The following is a 15,495-nucleotide window of genomic DNA, read 5'->3' on the forward strand; positions in this document are numbered from 1 at the left end:
ACTTCACAATAATGCACTTATTTGTGTTGGTCTATCATAGAAAATCACAATAAAACATATCAAAGTTGTTAGTTATATGACAGATTGTGAAAAAGTATGAAGACTCTTGCAATATACTTCAGTTTAAATTTTGTTTGCTTTTCTTTAGTGAGTTGAAATCTGATCAAACGGTTTTCAGCTCACCATCAGGTGTCTTTTGTTAGAAAAAATCAGACTTTCTTATATAAAGAGTGTAATGCTGGACCATCTGTTACACTGAGACAAAACTGCCTTCGCTCAGAAACATTTTTATACTTATCATATGCAAATAATACTTTAGCACAAAGTCCTTTTATCTAAGTTGCAAATTTTTAAAGATGTGGGTTGATGTGGTTTCAAATGGTTAATTTGAAACTATCATTTTTGCACCAGTCATATTTAACACTGAATAATATTAAGTCTAGATGCAATGTAATACATTTTAAATGATGCATGTTTTTGTCTGTTTTGCATTTTTTTTAAACCAGCTGTGATAGAGTGCTTGAGCAGCATCTGTTTTTTCCTTTCATTATAGAGAAATCTTTTACTTTGTTGAAGAGAACAATGTTTTTCCACAATACAATGATTTACTACAGGTACACGGATTCTTGTGGTGGGAAAACATGCACCATCATAGCATGGTTGGGCTGGAGGTTCGTGATAATAATACTCACTCTTTACAGATTGATCCTGTTTGCGTTTTTCTTACCTGAGATTTTGACATGTGACTGTAATTACACAGTAATGATTATTTCCTATTAAACAAGAAGGACAGTAACAACCTGATCACAACCTGTTCATCATGTCAGCCTCACATGCCACAAAACCATAAAAGAGCCCAGCTCCACCCTGCAGAAAATCTCCTGTCATCCATTCAGAGCAGCTTTTCTCCATCATCTATTGATTCTGTTTGATTTGCCCTCAGACTAAGCAATCTATCTGGCAAGTGATTAACATGGACTATGCCAATCTTGAAGACAGCCCTTATTAAAAATGTATGAGTTACCTCCTGCTGAAGGTGACGCCTGATTGATTCATATCACTTATCCTGACATTTGGTTAAATCTGCACTGCGATTAGGCGAAGGACAACATGTCGTGACTTTGACTTTGTCTTTAAACTTGAAGAGAGAACAGGAAAAGCCACACCTGTGGGAGAAAGATCTGCAGACTTTGATCTGACAGGCCCCTTTTATTCTAGGTGCCATGCCTGGAAAGGTTGGTTATAAATGATATAGTATCCTTTATTTACTGAGAATATTTCGTGTTGTCTTAAAAATAATTTAATCGCACACATGTATTGTCTCACCTGTTCTGGTATTAAATGTAACTACAAAGACAGACACAATCTGGTCCTTTTCCTCCCACTTCACCATCCTGTCCTCCAACGACACCTCCCTCGTCCCTGAATCCGAGAGATGCTCCTCCTTGTCGGGCGGTAGCGCTCGCTCCGGGGCCGCCGGCGGGGCGCTGGAGGTCGCGGGCGGGGCGCTGCAGCCGTCTGCATCGGACCTGCTGGAAAAAGTGGGACCCCCAGGTCCGCTGCTCCACCCAAACCCCGCGCATCCCGCTGTTCCGCGGCTGCTGGACGGGCTCGACAGTCGCTCCTCAACGGGAGACCCCGCCGGGGCTTCGTCGCCGGGTTTCTCCGCGGATGGGATTTCCTCCCAGTCCAGCAGAGGGGCTCGGTCCGACCGCTCCACCATCCTGCACGTCGGCGTCGGTCTCACCGCCAATTGTAAACGATGATCTCAGACGACAGCGACCAGGTCCATCCGTGGGTAATCACAAGTCAGAGCGTTCCCCGCAGATTAAAGTTATCCCAAACTGTTCACTAAGGTTGCATTTTGCTTTGAATTCACAAAACGCGCACCACTTTCCACGCTTAGCTTGAAAACCTTTCTAATCTTCAGTGATCATAAATTTGATGCTGTTTAGAGAGGGCAACTCCTTCGACAGATGCGAGCTACATTCAAAACAATCCCGCATTTAAAATGACATCTCCCTCACACAGAATAGCTACTGAACATTTCGGAACGCTGGTCTGTTTTAACTTCTTGAATGCACCTCGGCACATAGCGGTCGGTCAGTTTATCAGCCCTCCTTTCCCTAGCCACACTTTCGATGAAAACATTCCTATTCTCCATTAAACTGCGCACTCACAAATTTTACATAAAAGTTTTTAAAAGAGAATGTATATGTTAATTTAATAGAAATTTTTATTTTAAATTATCTCTTCAGGTGTTTTGTTATTTCACATAAAAATGTCGCCGTCTGAATGTGACGAATGTTGCGAGCCGTAATCCACGCGAGATTTGGTGACGTCCTCCAGCGACACGTCAGCCAGACGGAACCAACCTGGCAACGGCATATTGTTAATTCGAGGAGCGAGCTTTTAGCGAAATGGGTGTGTATTTCAGCTGTCCTTTTATGAAATGTAATTTTTTAATAGCCTGCGAATGAAAATGATATGTACGACCCGTTCATCTGTGTTTTCTTTCTGCTTCCTTGTTTTAACGTGAGGTGCAGCTGATGCCAGCCTGGTTAGCTAATGGCTAATTGTTTACAATGTACATTTTAATATGTCGTTTGCTGTAGACGCTTTCTCTGTTCAGTCTGTTTAGTTTTTTCTAACCCAGAACCCCATTATAAAAGTGCTAAAGCACGATATTATGTCATAAAATCATCATGCTTTAATCTCAAGTAGGAGTTGCTCGACTTGATTGATGGGGGCTCTTATGGAAAAGCTTTTCTAAGTAGCAGCAAATAAAAATACATACATAATGAAACTTCTCTATTCTTACACCTATGCTGTAAATGCCTTTAGTTGTGTTTTTTTTATATGCATCGTTGTCCTTACCATATTTAGGTTTAAAACTATGTTGCAATATGAGTGTATTAGATAACTCAGAACAGAATTGGTTAAAAGTATTTTCTGTATTCCCTCTCCAGGGGGTTTCTTCTCCAGTATCTTCTCTGGCTTGTTTGGCACCCGGGAGATGAGGATTTTGATCCTGGGATTGGACGGTGCTGGGAAAACCACCATTCTGTACAGGCTGCAGGTTGGAGAGGTGGTCACCACGATTCCTAGTATGTACTATTTCCCCCCCTCCTTGTACTTAGATTTTGCTTTCAAATTTGCTGCATAGTAAGAGAATGTCTTTCATATAGATGCACTGATCAGATATGTTCATAAATGTATAGATTCTACTTTGTGGGCAAATTTAACTGTCTTAACAGTAAAATATAGTAAAATGAAACAGTTTTTTTTTTTAAGTACAAGTTTAATGGAAATCTACAATTACAATAAACGTTCTCCAGGTTATGAGACAGGGCTACCTGTAAAAGAATCAAACTACAAAATCAATGATTTTATATGTTTTATATTCTAATCATTCTTATTGTTCAGCACTAAGGTCAGTGCCTGCTGTTTTTAAAGTGCTTATTAAATAAAGTTGGCTTGGCTACAAAGAATTACAGCATATTTCATTTACAAGATGCAAAATATAGAAATGCACCATATAACAAGATATTCAGGGTTATTTATCCCACAATATCCTTTTATAATCAATAATTACGATGTCCAACATAATGTTTGAGTAAAAAGAAGTTCTGATTAGCTGTTATGTGTTAGATCAATTCATTTATAGTAACTATAGAGGAGGCTCAAGAAGCCTTTCTGTGGTCTGCGTTACACAGCTCCGCAATTTAACAGGATTTCACCAATATTTCAAAACAATCCTGCGGAGCTGACTTTTTAAACCATCTTTAGCATCTTATGCTAGCGATTATTATGATTAGTGCAGTTAGCATTACTGACTGTAAACAGCAGTCTGTGTGTGTGTGTGTGTGTGTGTGTTACTTGTAGGTTGTAATCCCTTACTTTAGCTTTGAGATTTCCAAAAAATTCCCAAATCCAGCATGATTCACGCCAAGCAGAATCGGACTCTTTAAACGGATAAAAAATGAAGAATTTTGCTGTAATACATGATAACTAAAATTAAACTAACAGGAAGAACTTTAACATTATTGAGGGTAGTATTTGTTGTTTTTGGGACAGTTTTTCCTTTGTGTTTTTCTTTAAACTGACACATTCTTGGCAAACGGATATCTCAAGTTGTGTATTTTGTGGATTCAGAAGCTATAACAGCAGAGCTATGTAAATTAAAACAATTTAATGACTGTTATTTAACTGCACAGACATAAAAGAATGAAGCCGTCATCCAAACAAGATAAGGTGTCCTTTAATAGTCACTCAGGATAATGGTTAATGGGAATAATGAAAAATGTTCTGTTGTGAAACCAAATTTAGAAGCATTTATACACTGAGTTCAGATTTCATGTCTGGGTAATTGTGTCATTCACACGTAAATGTCCTTCTACATCTTAAAGTTGGGTGAGGTTGAGACAAGATCTTTGGAAAGTGTTTAGGTCAAACTGAAGAGGATTCAGGTTCTTGATTGTGTTTATCGATCTGCATCAGTAGGGAAAAACAGGACAAAAACAGAGTAGGAGATGGAAAAACCCTCTGATTTCTCATTGTAAGATGGCTGAAGTTGAATCTTTTGGTTCAGTTATTAAACCAGTTTCAAATCAGTTCATGTAGTGAATCACCGAACAAATCACCCTTTGCTGCTGGAGTGTCTTGTTTTACTGGTTTGTATACCAATGAAGTCATGATTCCGACTTATATTAGACTGATATTCAATCCTATGATCCACGCCAACTTGCTGGTATATTACTGCTGCGGGATGGAAAATCATGCGTTAATGATATTTATATTAAATTTTGCAATTACAATATCAATTGTGATAAATCTTAATTTTCTGCTTATTTGATGCATTTTTAAATCTTTTTTTCTTCTATTATATTCTTCAAGCCTTCAGATTTAGAAAAGAATTTGAGTCAAGAACAGACGCCTTTGATAAGAATGTCAGATAAGAAGGTGCTGAAAGCTTATGTTCCCTGTTTTCATTGCACTTATTTGTTCCCCCCCCCAGCTATCGGTTTCAATGTTGAGACGGTCACATACAAGAACCTGAAATTCCAGGTGTGGGATCTGGGAGGACAGACGAGTATCAGGTATGTGGAAATGTGTGCAGGTGATTGAAGAATAAAGCCCGATTTTAAGATTTTTAGGGTTTGTATTTGATTAATATTTATATTTCACATATTAGACATGATGCTTTAAATATGTGTGTTTTTTTACATCAGCAGCAATGTGTAAATCACATTCTTACTGTACATAACGAGCAGTTTGCCTTTTGGTTTGAGCAGTACAAGTTCTGTCCCCCAAAAATTTTTGTTTCCCTCTCTTTCTCAGACCCTACTGGCGGTGTTATTACTCAAACACAGATGCAGTGATCTATGTGGTCGACAGCAGCGACCGTGACAGGATGGGCATCTCAAAGTCTGAGCTGGTGGCCATGTTGGAGGTAAGCTACTATCTCCACAGCTTGCTCCTTGACCTGTTTACACTGAGGTTTAATTACACACAGCTAGAATCTATTTACTAATGAAGGTACTTCTAAAGGCCTTTGGTTCACTGGACTTTCTTTAAGGATATCAGAGTAAATGGGGCTGTATACAAAGGCACGGCGAACTTTTCTATTTTTTTTGTGTTGAATACTGTTGGAAGGTGCTGTAGTTTGTTTTGTTACCTCTGCTTGCAGCAGAACATTGTTCCAAACGGATTTTTTCTGTATATTCATTTGTCGGGCACTCATTCTTGGCTGAATGGGATGAAAAGCAGCTGTGCTTGCTGATAGTTTTCAGATAATTAGTTTTATTAAAGCTCATAATGTAATTGAGGGATGTTGCCTTTGTCGTTTGCAGGAAGAAGAGCTGAAGAAGGCAATCCTTGTGGTGTTTGCCAACAAACAGGACATGGACCAAGCCATGACGCCGACAGAGGTGGCCAACGCTCTCGGGCTGCCCGCCCTCAAAGACAGAAAATGGCAGATCTTCAAGACGTCGGCCACCAAGGGAACGGGCCTGGATGAAGCCATGGAGTGGTAAGCTGCACCATGACCAACATTAACAGAACTGACTTCTGACCGATTGTTCCTACTATGTAGCAGTATATCTGGCTAAGCAGGACCAACCTGTATTGTCTACACTGTTATCTCTTTGTGTTTATTCAGGCTGAAGTATATTTGCTTTGTCTCTGTTTGTAGGTTGGTGGATGCTCTGAAGAGTCGGCAGTAAAAGGCGTGCCCCATTTTGTATATACTCTTAAACTTTGACCCCCTTGCTTTGAAGCCTTGTGACTCACCTCTCCCCATTTCCAGTTTTACTTTGGACCAGAGATTGTGCTCCTTCTCTATTCTTATACCTACACAAAACCTTGACCAAGTCCTCCCAATGCCTAACACCTTTCAAGCCTGGGACTGAGAAGAGAAGGCTGTAGTAACATCTGGAGTCTGCACAGATATTTTTGAAAATAAATCCACATGTCGCATGACGAAACCTGCTAATGTTCTTGCTTTCAACTTTACTTGTTTAAAAAAAAAATCAACTCCTGTTGAGTTATTTTCCTGCTGGTGTATTTAATGTGCCCTCATGTTGGTGAGAAGATGATCCACCAGGAGTATGCAAAGCAGCAGCCTGATAGTGATTACTTCTCTGAGCAACATCTGAATTTATATTTAGCAGCTCACATGAAACAGAACTACAGCAGTTTGGGGGGTATCACACAGTGAACATCGGTGATGTTTCGGTTTCTGGATCCAGTGTTCCTGCATCCTGGGCTGTCTGGTTCAGTCACGGATTTCTGTTTTTTTTTTCTTTCTTTTTTCTTTCTGATGATTTAATTATTTTAGTGATCTGATGCTTTGAGTGCAGCTTTGACATATTAGTTCATAAGTTGCTGAACACTAACTGAATGCTCACAGTTTTATGGTTGCATATTTATAACTGCTTGTACAGTAAAATTGATTCTAAGTAAAGAATACAGTTAGTTATTGTACCACTATTGAAATTGTGTGGTTCTATTTTATTGATAAGCAGTGAATCATTTTTTTTCCCTCAAAGTGACTTTCCATCTATCAGAAAGCCCAAAAGGCGTATTGTTTCACGATAGGTTAGAGGCTTGGTGCTTCCTGTTATCTGAGGGTGACACTTTGGGTTAGATGAGGGAAAATGAGCCCAAACGTGTTTTGGAAAAAATTAAGTAGCTCAACAATTGACTTCTGGAAGGGACCACATGTCAGCCCTATTAAAAAGGAAACCAAGCTATTCAACTAATCTTTACCATTTCTGATGAGACAGGCAGCCCAGGCCTTCAGCCAGACGTAACCAAAAAGCACAGTTTGGTGTATCAGATATAAGTTATCTCTGCTTTGAGAATGAATCCCACAGTGTTCTGTAAAAACATTTTTCATTTACAAAAACTTTTATTTTTAGCTGCACAAGGATAATCAAATAACCCTGTCTTTGACCCACAGCAAGAAAATAAAACTGCATTAAATCTGCTATTTACATATTTTTTGTGATGAGGCTTCAGGACATACTGCTGTGTGACATTAAATGGATTTAGTTTTTCTCATTTAAATCCATTTAAACAGTAACATTAGACCAGTTCCTTGCTGCACCTGCTAGGAGTCACTGTCCTGGTTCAGCTTTCAGTCCCAAATGCATGACTCACTGCACCATGGCCAGGTCTTTGAGCGCGTGGCTTCGGTGCTTCTTGGCTTTATAACCAGGCCGCAGAACCTCAATCTTTCTTTTCTTTGCTTCAATTTTATTCCTGTGCTTCTTCAGTTTCTTCTTGGCAGCGATGTCTGGGTTAGCCACCGCCTGTGTGGTGGAGAGTAAATATTAAAGATGGGGTACAGGTTAAAGGTGGTTGTACTTCTAAGTATGGTGTCCTTCCGTACCTGCATGGCTCTATGTCTCTTACGAGCTGCTCTTCTCTGTGAAAACTCCTTCTGGACTGCAGAGAAGGCTAGGGAGAACCTCTCCAGTCCCACCTGTTTCTTCAGAAGCTCTATCAGCTCCTGTGCCAAGTTCTTCAGGGTTGGATCTGGATAAGAGGGAGAAATAAAGATTAAAATCCTTGTCAAGATTACCTTTTTATTCTGAGCCAGTCGGATCGAGACCTTGCTCGGCGTATGTGCTGTCCAGCTCTCTGTACAGAGGAGTGATGATGGTGGTGAGGTAGGGGCCGAGGTGTTCCTTCCCCAGGTCCACCGCTATGGCTCCCAGGAATTTAAACACACATGTTCGCTGTTGGAGAAAGCAGAGAGGAGAGATATGAGGAAGCATGGATGAATAAATCTTTGTTACCATCCCTTAGGAAAGTAGACAAAGCCCTTAAACGTTTTCACATTTTGTCCAGTTTCAAACACAAACTTTATTTTATCAGGATTTCATGGTATACACCCTCAAAAGTAGTGCAAAATTTAATAAACACTTGAAAGATGTGAGACCCTCTGTTGAGCTGATGCCCCTACATAAAATCCAATACAGCCAACTCCCTCAGAAGTCCCCTAATATTAGTTAAAGCCCTAATTATACCTGTGTTATTTAATATAGGCACAAATATAAAACTATGTTCCAGATTTATGCTGAGATTCATCCTGAGACCATATGGTGGTCAGGTGGCAATGACAGAGCTGAGAGCCATGCAATGGTCTGACCCAGTGAGGTGATGTGTAAGGCAAAGAGAAGAAATCCCAGTACTGATGCTTGGGGGACCCGTGTGATGAGGTGGTGCACTGCAGAAGTGTGACCAGGCCAGGATATGTTGAATGGCGGATGTTCCCAATGCATGGGCAATAAAGTTTTCTCTTTGATATTGATACTCAGATTAACATCAAAACATATTAATGTGTCAAAATGGCCTAGTCAAAGTCCAGGCCTAAATTGAGAATCTGCGGCTAGACTTGAAAATTGACGCTCACAGATGCTCCATTCAGGGTGACTGAGTTTGAGGTACTTTGCAAAGACGAATGAGCAACATTTAAGCCTTTACACATGCAAAACTAGTAGAGGTACTGGTAAGTACCCTTAATGTATGTCTATAAAGTACTGACCCAGGGTGGATGAATAAGAAGACATGCCAAACTTTTCAGATCAAAGAAATTGCAACTTGCATCATTTTCCTTCCTTTTCTATGTATGCACTACTTTGTGGTTTTCTTTTACATAAAATCCCATTTATACACATATGTTTGTAGTTAAAACCTGACAAAACTCTGCATCTGCTTACCTTGAGAGGAACTTTAGGAGCATAGGCCGCTTCTCTCTTCGCCATCAGAGAGAGCTTTTTCATGAGCCACAGCAAAGAAGGAGGTCTGTTGTCTTTTTCATCATGGTTCTCCTCTTCTTCCTCCTCCTCCTCCTCCTCCATCTCCTTCTCTTTTTCATGATCACCATCCTCTCCATTTTCAGTCTCCCTCTCCTCCTCATCTTTCACCTCTTCCAGAGATGTGATGTTAGACTCTGGGGATATGAGGTAAATCACCTTCCCAACGAAGAGTAGGTTTTTGATCACCTGCAAGAAGAATGGCTGATAGTTCTGAACCAAAAACAACTGTAAAAGTTCAACCTAATTTTTAACGTGTATGTATGCTGCGTACCTGCTCCCCTGATGCCGTGTCCAGGAACTTGGACTGCAGCTGGTGGCAGAAAGATAAAGCCAACTCTCTCATCTGGACGTGCAAAACGGAAGGAAAGCACAAAGTAAATGCAGGAATTAAGACGGCTGCACGAAAAAAAAACAAAGTGATCTTGGCCTTACCCTCTTGTCCAGGTTGCTGGTGATGAAGTCCAGGGCCGCTGGGCAAGATGAAGTATCTCTTCCCTCTCCTCTCCAAATGGCAACCAGCTGCTCCGCCGGCTGAGCAGCGAAAAGCTGACCGAAGAGTTGCGAGGCAGTGAGCCACACCCAGCAGTGAGGGTGGCGCAGGTGGGCTTCAATGTGACCTGAGATGGGTTCAAGAGGCATTCAGACTTAGCTCGTTTGGAAAGCGTATGGACAGAGAGGGGGTAGGAGATGCTTACCCCAAATATGAAGGAGCATGTCGTGAGGTTTGCTGAGCTCCAGCAAACCGCAGTGTTTGTTCAGTTTGCAGATAAGGGTGAGATAACTGAACAGCAGCCTGTCCGCTCCTTTTTCCTCCTCCTCCTCCTCAATCTGGGGGAGACATATAGTTCTGTTACTTTTTACATTATTTTCCAAGTCAATTTTGCTTCTATGTGTACTCACATCCTCATAGGTGTCAGGGTGGATCTCCTTCTCCAGCACAGGCAACAGGTCGTCCATTCTACTGGCAAATTTCTCCTCCTCCACTTCCACAAACAGGCCACAAACTTGAGCTCCGAGGCGCCGCAGGGTGGACTGAAGAGGGGAAAAAGCGCCACTTCAACTTTTAAACAACATCTCATAATTAACTGAAACAATTAACCCTCAAATTTATTTCAAATGGCTTGCAAGTATTCATGAACACTGAACTTTTCCACATTTTGACAAATGCTTTATGGAGATTTTATGTAACAGACCAACAAGTAGGAGGAAAATCCCCCATGGTTAATAAACAGGAGTGTGTCCATTTGTATTATATCCCAAAAGAAACATTGAAGTTTGTTGTTGTGTAATGGGACTAAATGCAAAACAGTTCAGGGGGAATGAATACTTCAGGCCCTGTATGTACCTTTTCTGCAGAGAGCCAGGTGTTGACGAAAGAGTACAGTCCGTTTTGGTGGGTCATGTCTAGCTGGCCAAGCAGCGTCTTGATGGCCATGGCGGCCATTTTCTTACATCGGACTGCGTCGTCGTTGACCACGATCAAAGCCAGCGGGGCAAAGAACAGGCTGCTGTACGTCAACAGCAGATTCTGAACATTTAACGGAGAACATCATTTATAGGTTTGCATTTTTAGGAAATGTTGTGTTAAAGAGAAAACTGATTAATTCTATCACCTGAGGGAACGCCTGGAAGATGGAGGCTAGCAGTTCCAGCACAGACTCCCTGCCAGTGTCCTGCTCGTACTGCAGCTGGGCAACCACAAACCCCAGGTGGCCTTTCAGCTTCCTCCCGAGAGGGTAGTCCAGCAGGTACTTTAGGTAGATCTGCACCACATAAAGCAATGGTCAGATATGAGTCCAACCCCTGCTTAAAGAAGGCAGCGGAAAGACCTCAGCTCCTTCATACCTGTCGACAGTGAGTTCTGATCATATTGTTTCCCCCCGTGACTGACAACGTGGCCACTTTTTTCAACACCTGCTCCATCTCTGGGACAATAAGCTTCCTGAACAGGATCGCCTGGTGTATTCGAACACAAGAAAACACAGCCGAGAGATGGCTAAGGATTTCCAGACACACGCTAATGATTTGTTTTACATACAGCTTCTGTTCTCACCTTCAGCAGCCCAAAGGCGGTGGCTTGGCGCGACTGGTCATAGATATCCTCCTCAGCGTATCCCAGCAGCACCTGCAGCTGCGTCTCAGAGATCTTATTGCTTTTGATGTTCTTTACGAGAATGGTCATGGCCTGCAAAGCAGAAAGAAATCAGGTGAGTTCGGTGTCATCACTTAGTTATTCAATAATCAAAAAGGGTAAAAAAAAAAGGTTAGTTATCAATGGAAAAACTAATTTGTATGAGTCCCTCTTCCTGGGACTAGCAATGTGGCGACAGTGGTGAGAAACTACTTCCTTTTAACATGAAAATTATATAAGAAGAACCAGGCTCAGTCTGAATGGTCATTCGCTTTGACCAGACGGGACAAAAAAGTAGCAAGGGAGACAGAAAAAAAAGCACTGAGCAAGGAGAACCTTCAATGGGAAAGAAAAACAGTATAATAATAAATGGCAGAAACTGCAACATCATCGACTGAAACCAAGGAACACAGCTAAACACAATAACTTAGGCAGGTGTAATAAGAGTGAAGGACTCCTTCCAAGAAAGGTAAACAGCTCAACAGAGAATCACTCAACAAAATGATTTTCCTAGCGAAAAAAATGAAAGCAAAATGACAAAGAAATGGAAAGAAAACTCGCACAAACATAGCCACTGAGCCAGGGACACTAAAAGGAAAACAAAGATAGTATGCAAAGTTAATGGCAGCAGTAGCGCCACCAATGACTGTCCAGGAAAGAAAAACAGTTTACACAGAAGACTTGAGCAAGAAGATCCTTTTGTGGGAAAGAAAAACAGAGAGATTGAACAAAGATAATATCAGCAAGACTGCTTCCAGGATAGAGATGCAACTAAATCAAGAATCACTTATATGGGAGAAGTTACATGTAGGAAAAAGTTTACCAACAATAGCTCCATCAATAGACATGTCCAAGAAAGATGCACAGCTTAACAAAGAAGAATCGTGCCAGGGATATTTTTTATAGAAAAACATAATTGCTAATTATGTGTTAAATGGAGAGTAGTAAGAGAAAGCAGCAGAGTAAGGATGGGTGGACAGTATGTCCTCCAGTTCATAGCAGCATAACTACAGTGATAGCTCAGGATAAACCTTATAGTTATAGTTAACTATAAGCAGCAGGAGTCTGATAACCTGCTATTCTACTTTTAGAAACAACAAAATCTGAACCTTTTCAGCCTATAGATGACCTCCATAGTAATATTTTCAAAAGCTAAACCTCAGATATTTATCTTCAACTCTCCTAAGTTTGTATTTCTCCTCTAAGGTACCTTGAAGCAGTTCTGAACCAACTGATAGTTTTCTCCGCGCGCAGCTCCAGCCTTTGAGTAATCCTTCAGCAGAACAAAGAGCTGCTTGGTCAGCTGCTCGGCGTTCTGCTCCACTGCTGGCAGAGGAAACCTCAGCAGCAGGGTGAATGCTACCAGAGCCTCGGTGATCACCTGGGAGGGCAGTGATGGTGGAGGATGCGAGTTAGCTAACAGATCAGATGGGGTATGAACAGTAGTATTAAAAAGGCAACCAAGGTGATATGAAAGGCTTGTACCTTCACATGCATGGAGTTCAGGCATTCGAGCAGCAGCTGAATAAAAGGATCTAGCATCTCCAGAGTTGATGCCTCAGCCGAAGTCACTTTAGATTTCTTTAGGCTCAGGTGGAGCAGCTGGGAGATTAAAAATATATTTAATGTCTTGTTGCTTAAGATGGAAGATCAGACACCACAGACAGCTGTATAGGATTGGTCACCTTGAGTCCAGCGTCCACCAGGATGTGCATGTTGGTGCGGCTGCTGACAGGAGCTTTCTGACCTCCTCTCTTTGGGGTTGGAGGCAGCAGCAAGCAGCTAGAAGGGGGAAGTCGGGGATCTGGCGGAGGCTTGACTGACGCTTTCTCTCTAAACAAACACCCAAAGGTATCAGAGCAAGTTAGCAAAGCTGCCGTTGTTTCTGAGGTCAGGTAAGACATGTTGAGGCGTGCATACCGGTCCCTCTTGGTGAGCAGCGGCAGGCTCTGGCTGACCAGGCCGTGGCACAGCAGCAGGATGTCCTGTGAGGTCATGCCGCAGTTTTCAAGCAGACCCAGGATCAGGCGCCGCAGTACAGCTGCCACCCGATTACACACCTTCAAAGTAGATGAGGTCTCCAGGATCTAGTAGGGGGAAAAAAGGGAAAGTTCCTCAACCCTAACCTTGCAGCTTTAATACCAACTAGAAACCTGCAAGCAGCTTTGAAGGCCCTCGCACCCCTCAGCGCAACTCGGGCTGTCGAGCGACCGCAGGAGCCTGGCATCGCCTCATACACGCCACCGACGATGACAACGCTTCACTTCAACACGTCGTCACTAAGTGGTACTGTGAGCAACATGTCATATGATCTTTGGTCATGCAGAGTTTCAGTCTGGCAAAAAGCATTCAAAATTTCGAGTAAATCTGACCTTCCAGATGGAAGCTGCACTCGCTTGTTTGTTTGTGGGTGGGGCTAAAAAGACATCATCAATTGACTGTGTCAACATGTCCATCATTAAAGTCATGGTCATGTATACTCCATTTCAAGTGGATCCGATGATGTATGAGGGAGCTATAGCCCTTGAAGTGTCCTAGGGGGCGCTATTGATCCAAATTTAAATGTAATCCAATAGAGCTGTTTGGGGGCTGACAAAGATCAAGAATATTCAGTTTGGAGTGAATCAGACCATGCATGTTTAATTTAGAGGCAAACGTATGGCCATGGCGTGACATCTGACTTCGCCGTACCGCCATGGCCACGCCCTTTTATGAAAAGTCACTGTGCCTCAAACAAAGTTAGACCCACTAGTTATCTGTCTTTTGAAACACTTTCAAGTTGATTGGGTCAAGAGGGTCAGAGAGGCACCTTTCCAAGTGAAAAAAGTGACTTCCGGTTCTGAGGGGGCGTGGCTTTGATGATGTCACAATATGACCCCATAGGATTGTCGGGAACCCGAAGGTCCTCCTTCATGCCAACTTTGGTGTGATTTGGAATTTGTTTGGGAATGTTATTGCAATTTTTCACTTTTGACGCAAACGCCAACTTCATGCCACGGCCACGCCCCCTAAACATGGCCGAAAACTCAGGATTTTGATAACTTTTATTCCGCCATGCCTTAACTGCATGTTGACCAAATATGAACCCTATAGCTCAAAATCCCTAGGAGGAGTTCGTTAAAGTTCGAGGTGAGTGAAAGTAAAAAATGGGCAAAAATCGGCCTTTGAGCCAAAATGGCCGACTTCCTGTGCATTTTAGGGCATACCTCCAAGAGACTTTTTTTCTTGGTTTGAGGAGTTCTAGCATTGTGCCAAATTTCAGATCTGTACGACTTACGGTTTGGCCTATCTCACGTTTGTGGGCGTGGCTAAGTGGTTTTGCCACGCCCACTGACGACAACATTAAAGAACAAAAATTTCACGCGGGGGACAATTTTGGGTAAAATTTGGTGAGTTTTGGGATATGGCAAAGTCCCCATATTGCCCCGCCAAAAGTCCCCCGGAATAATAATAAGAATTTGAGCGATTACAATAGGCCCTTGCAGTTTTCCTGCTCGGGCCTAACTAGAAACCTGCAAGCAGCTTTGAAGGCCCTCGCACCCCTCAGCGCAACTCGGGCTGTTGAGCGACCGCAGGAGCCTGGCATCACACGCCACATACGATGACACCGCGTCACTTCAACACGTCGCCAGTAGGTGGCACTTTGAGCAACATGTCATATGATCTTCGGTCATGCAGTGTTTCGGTCTGGCAAAAAGCATTGAAAATTTGGAGTAAATCGGATCTTCCAGAAGGACGCACGCTGCAGTTGCTTGTTTGTTAGTGGGCGGGGCTAAAACAACATCATCAATTGACTGTGTCAAAATGTCCATCATTAACTCAGGATCATGTATACTAAATTTCAAGTGGATCGGATGATGTATGAGGGAGATATAGCCCTTGAAGTGTCCTAGGGGGCGCTGTTGATCCAAATTGAAATGTAATCCAATAGAGCTGTTTGGGGTCTGACAAAGATCAAGCATATTCATTTTGGAGTGAATGGGACCATGCATGTGTAATTTAGAGGCAAACGTATGGCCGTGGCGTGACATCAGAATT

General features: G+C 42.2%; 3 protein-coding genes across 6 annotated transcripts in view; 1 reads left to right on the plus strand and 2 right to left on the minus strand.

Annotated features, from left to right (window-relative positions):
• LOC124883296 (DENN domain-containing protein 11-like) overlaps positions 1-1,723 on the minus strand; it is a 12,781-nt gene extending 11,058 nt beyond the window's left edge. For all 3 annotated transcript variants that reach the window (XM_047390333.1, XM_047390332.1, XM_047390335.1), the window contains exon 1: positions 1,327-1,723. In XM_047390333.1, coding sequence (XP_047246289.1) covers positions 1,327-1,723 — 397 coding nt within the window. The remainder of the gene's footprint in view (positions 1-1,326) is intronic.
• On the plus strand, positions 1,660-6,485 carry arl1 (ADP-ribosylation factor-like 1). Its single transcript, XM_047390336.1, has 7 exons — positions 1,660-1,794; positions 2,259-2,424; positions 2,970-3,107; positions 5,018-5,099; positions 5,341-5,452; positions 5,853-6,031; positions 6,194-6,485. Exons 2-7 carry the CDS (start codon positions 2,421-2,423, stop codon positions 6,222-6,224), a joined length of 546 nt encoding a protein of 181 aa, XP_047246292.1. The 5' UTR covers positions 1,660-1,794; positions 2,259-2,420; the 3' UTR covers positions 6,225-6,485.
• Positions 6,486-7,391: 906 nt separating this feature from the next.
• The window catches only part of utp20 (UTP20 small subunit processome component), a 32,301-nt gene continuing 24,197 nt past the window's right edge, over positions 7,392-15,495 (minus strand). For both annotated transcript variants that reach the window (XM_047390329.1, XM_047390328.1), the window contains exons 46-61: positions 13,378-13,544; positions 13,143-13,290; positions 12,943-13,059; positions 12,668-12,838; positions 11,380-11,511; positions 11,172-11,282; positions 10,940-11,089; positions 10,672-10,854; positions 10,227-10,358; positions 10,022-10,154; positions 9,759-9,943; positions 9,598-9,669; positions 9,228-9,512; positions 8,117-8,243; positions 7,895-8,040; positions 7,392-7,814 (exon numbers count right to left, since the gene is read on the minus strand). In XM_047390329.1, the coding sequence (XP_047246285.1) occupies positions 7,659-7,814; positions 7,895-8,040; positions 8,117-8,243; positions 9,228-9,512; positions 9,598-9,669; positions 9,759-9,943; positions 10,022-10,154; positions 10,227-10,358; positions 10,672-10,854; positions 10,940-11,089; positions 11,172-11,282; positions 11,380-11,511; positions 12,668-12,838; positions 12,943-13,059; positions 13,143-13,290; positions 13,378-13,544 (2,415 nt within the window). In that variant the 3' untranslated portion in view covers positions 7,392-7,658. The remainder of the gene's footprint in view (positions 7,815-7,894; positions 8,041-8,116; positions 8,244-9,227; positions 9,513-9,597; positions 9,670-9,758; positions 9,944-10,021; positions 10,155-10,226; positions 10,359-10,671; positions 10,855-10,939; positions 11,090-11,171; positions 11,283-11,379; positions 11,512-12,667; positions 12,839-12,942; positions 13,060-13,142; positions 13,291-13,377; positions 13,545-15,495) is intronic.

Source organism: Girardinichthys multiradiatus, chromosome 17 (assembly GCF_021462225.1).
Source record: "Girardinichthys multiradiatus isolate DD_20200921_A chromosome 17, DD_fGirMul_XY1, whole genome shotgun sequence".
Taxonomy (NCBI): domain Eukaryota; kingdom Metazoa; phylum Chordata; class Actinopteri; order Cyprinodontiformes; family Goodeidae; genus Girardinichthys; species Girardinichthys multiradiatus.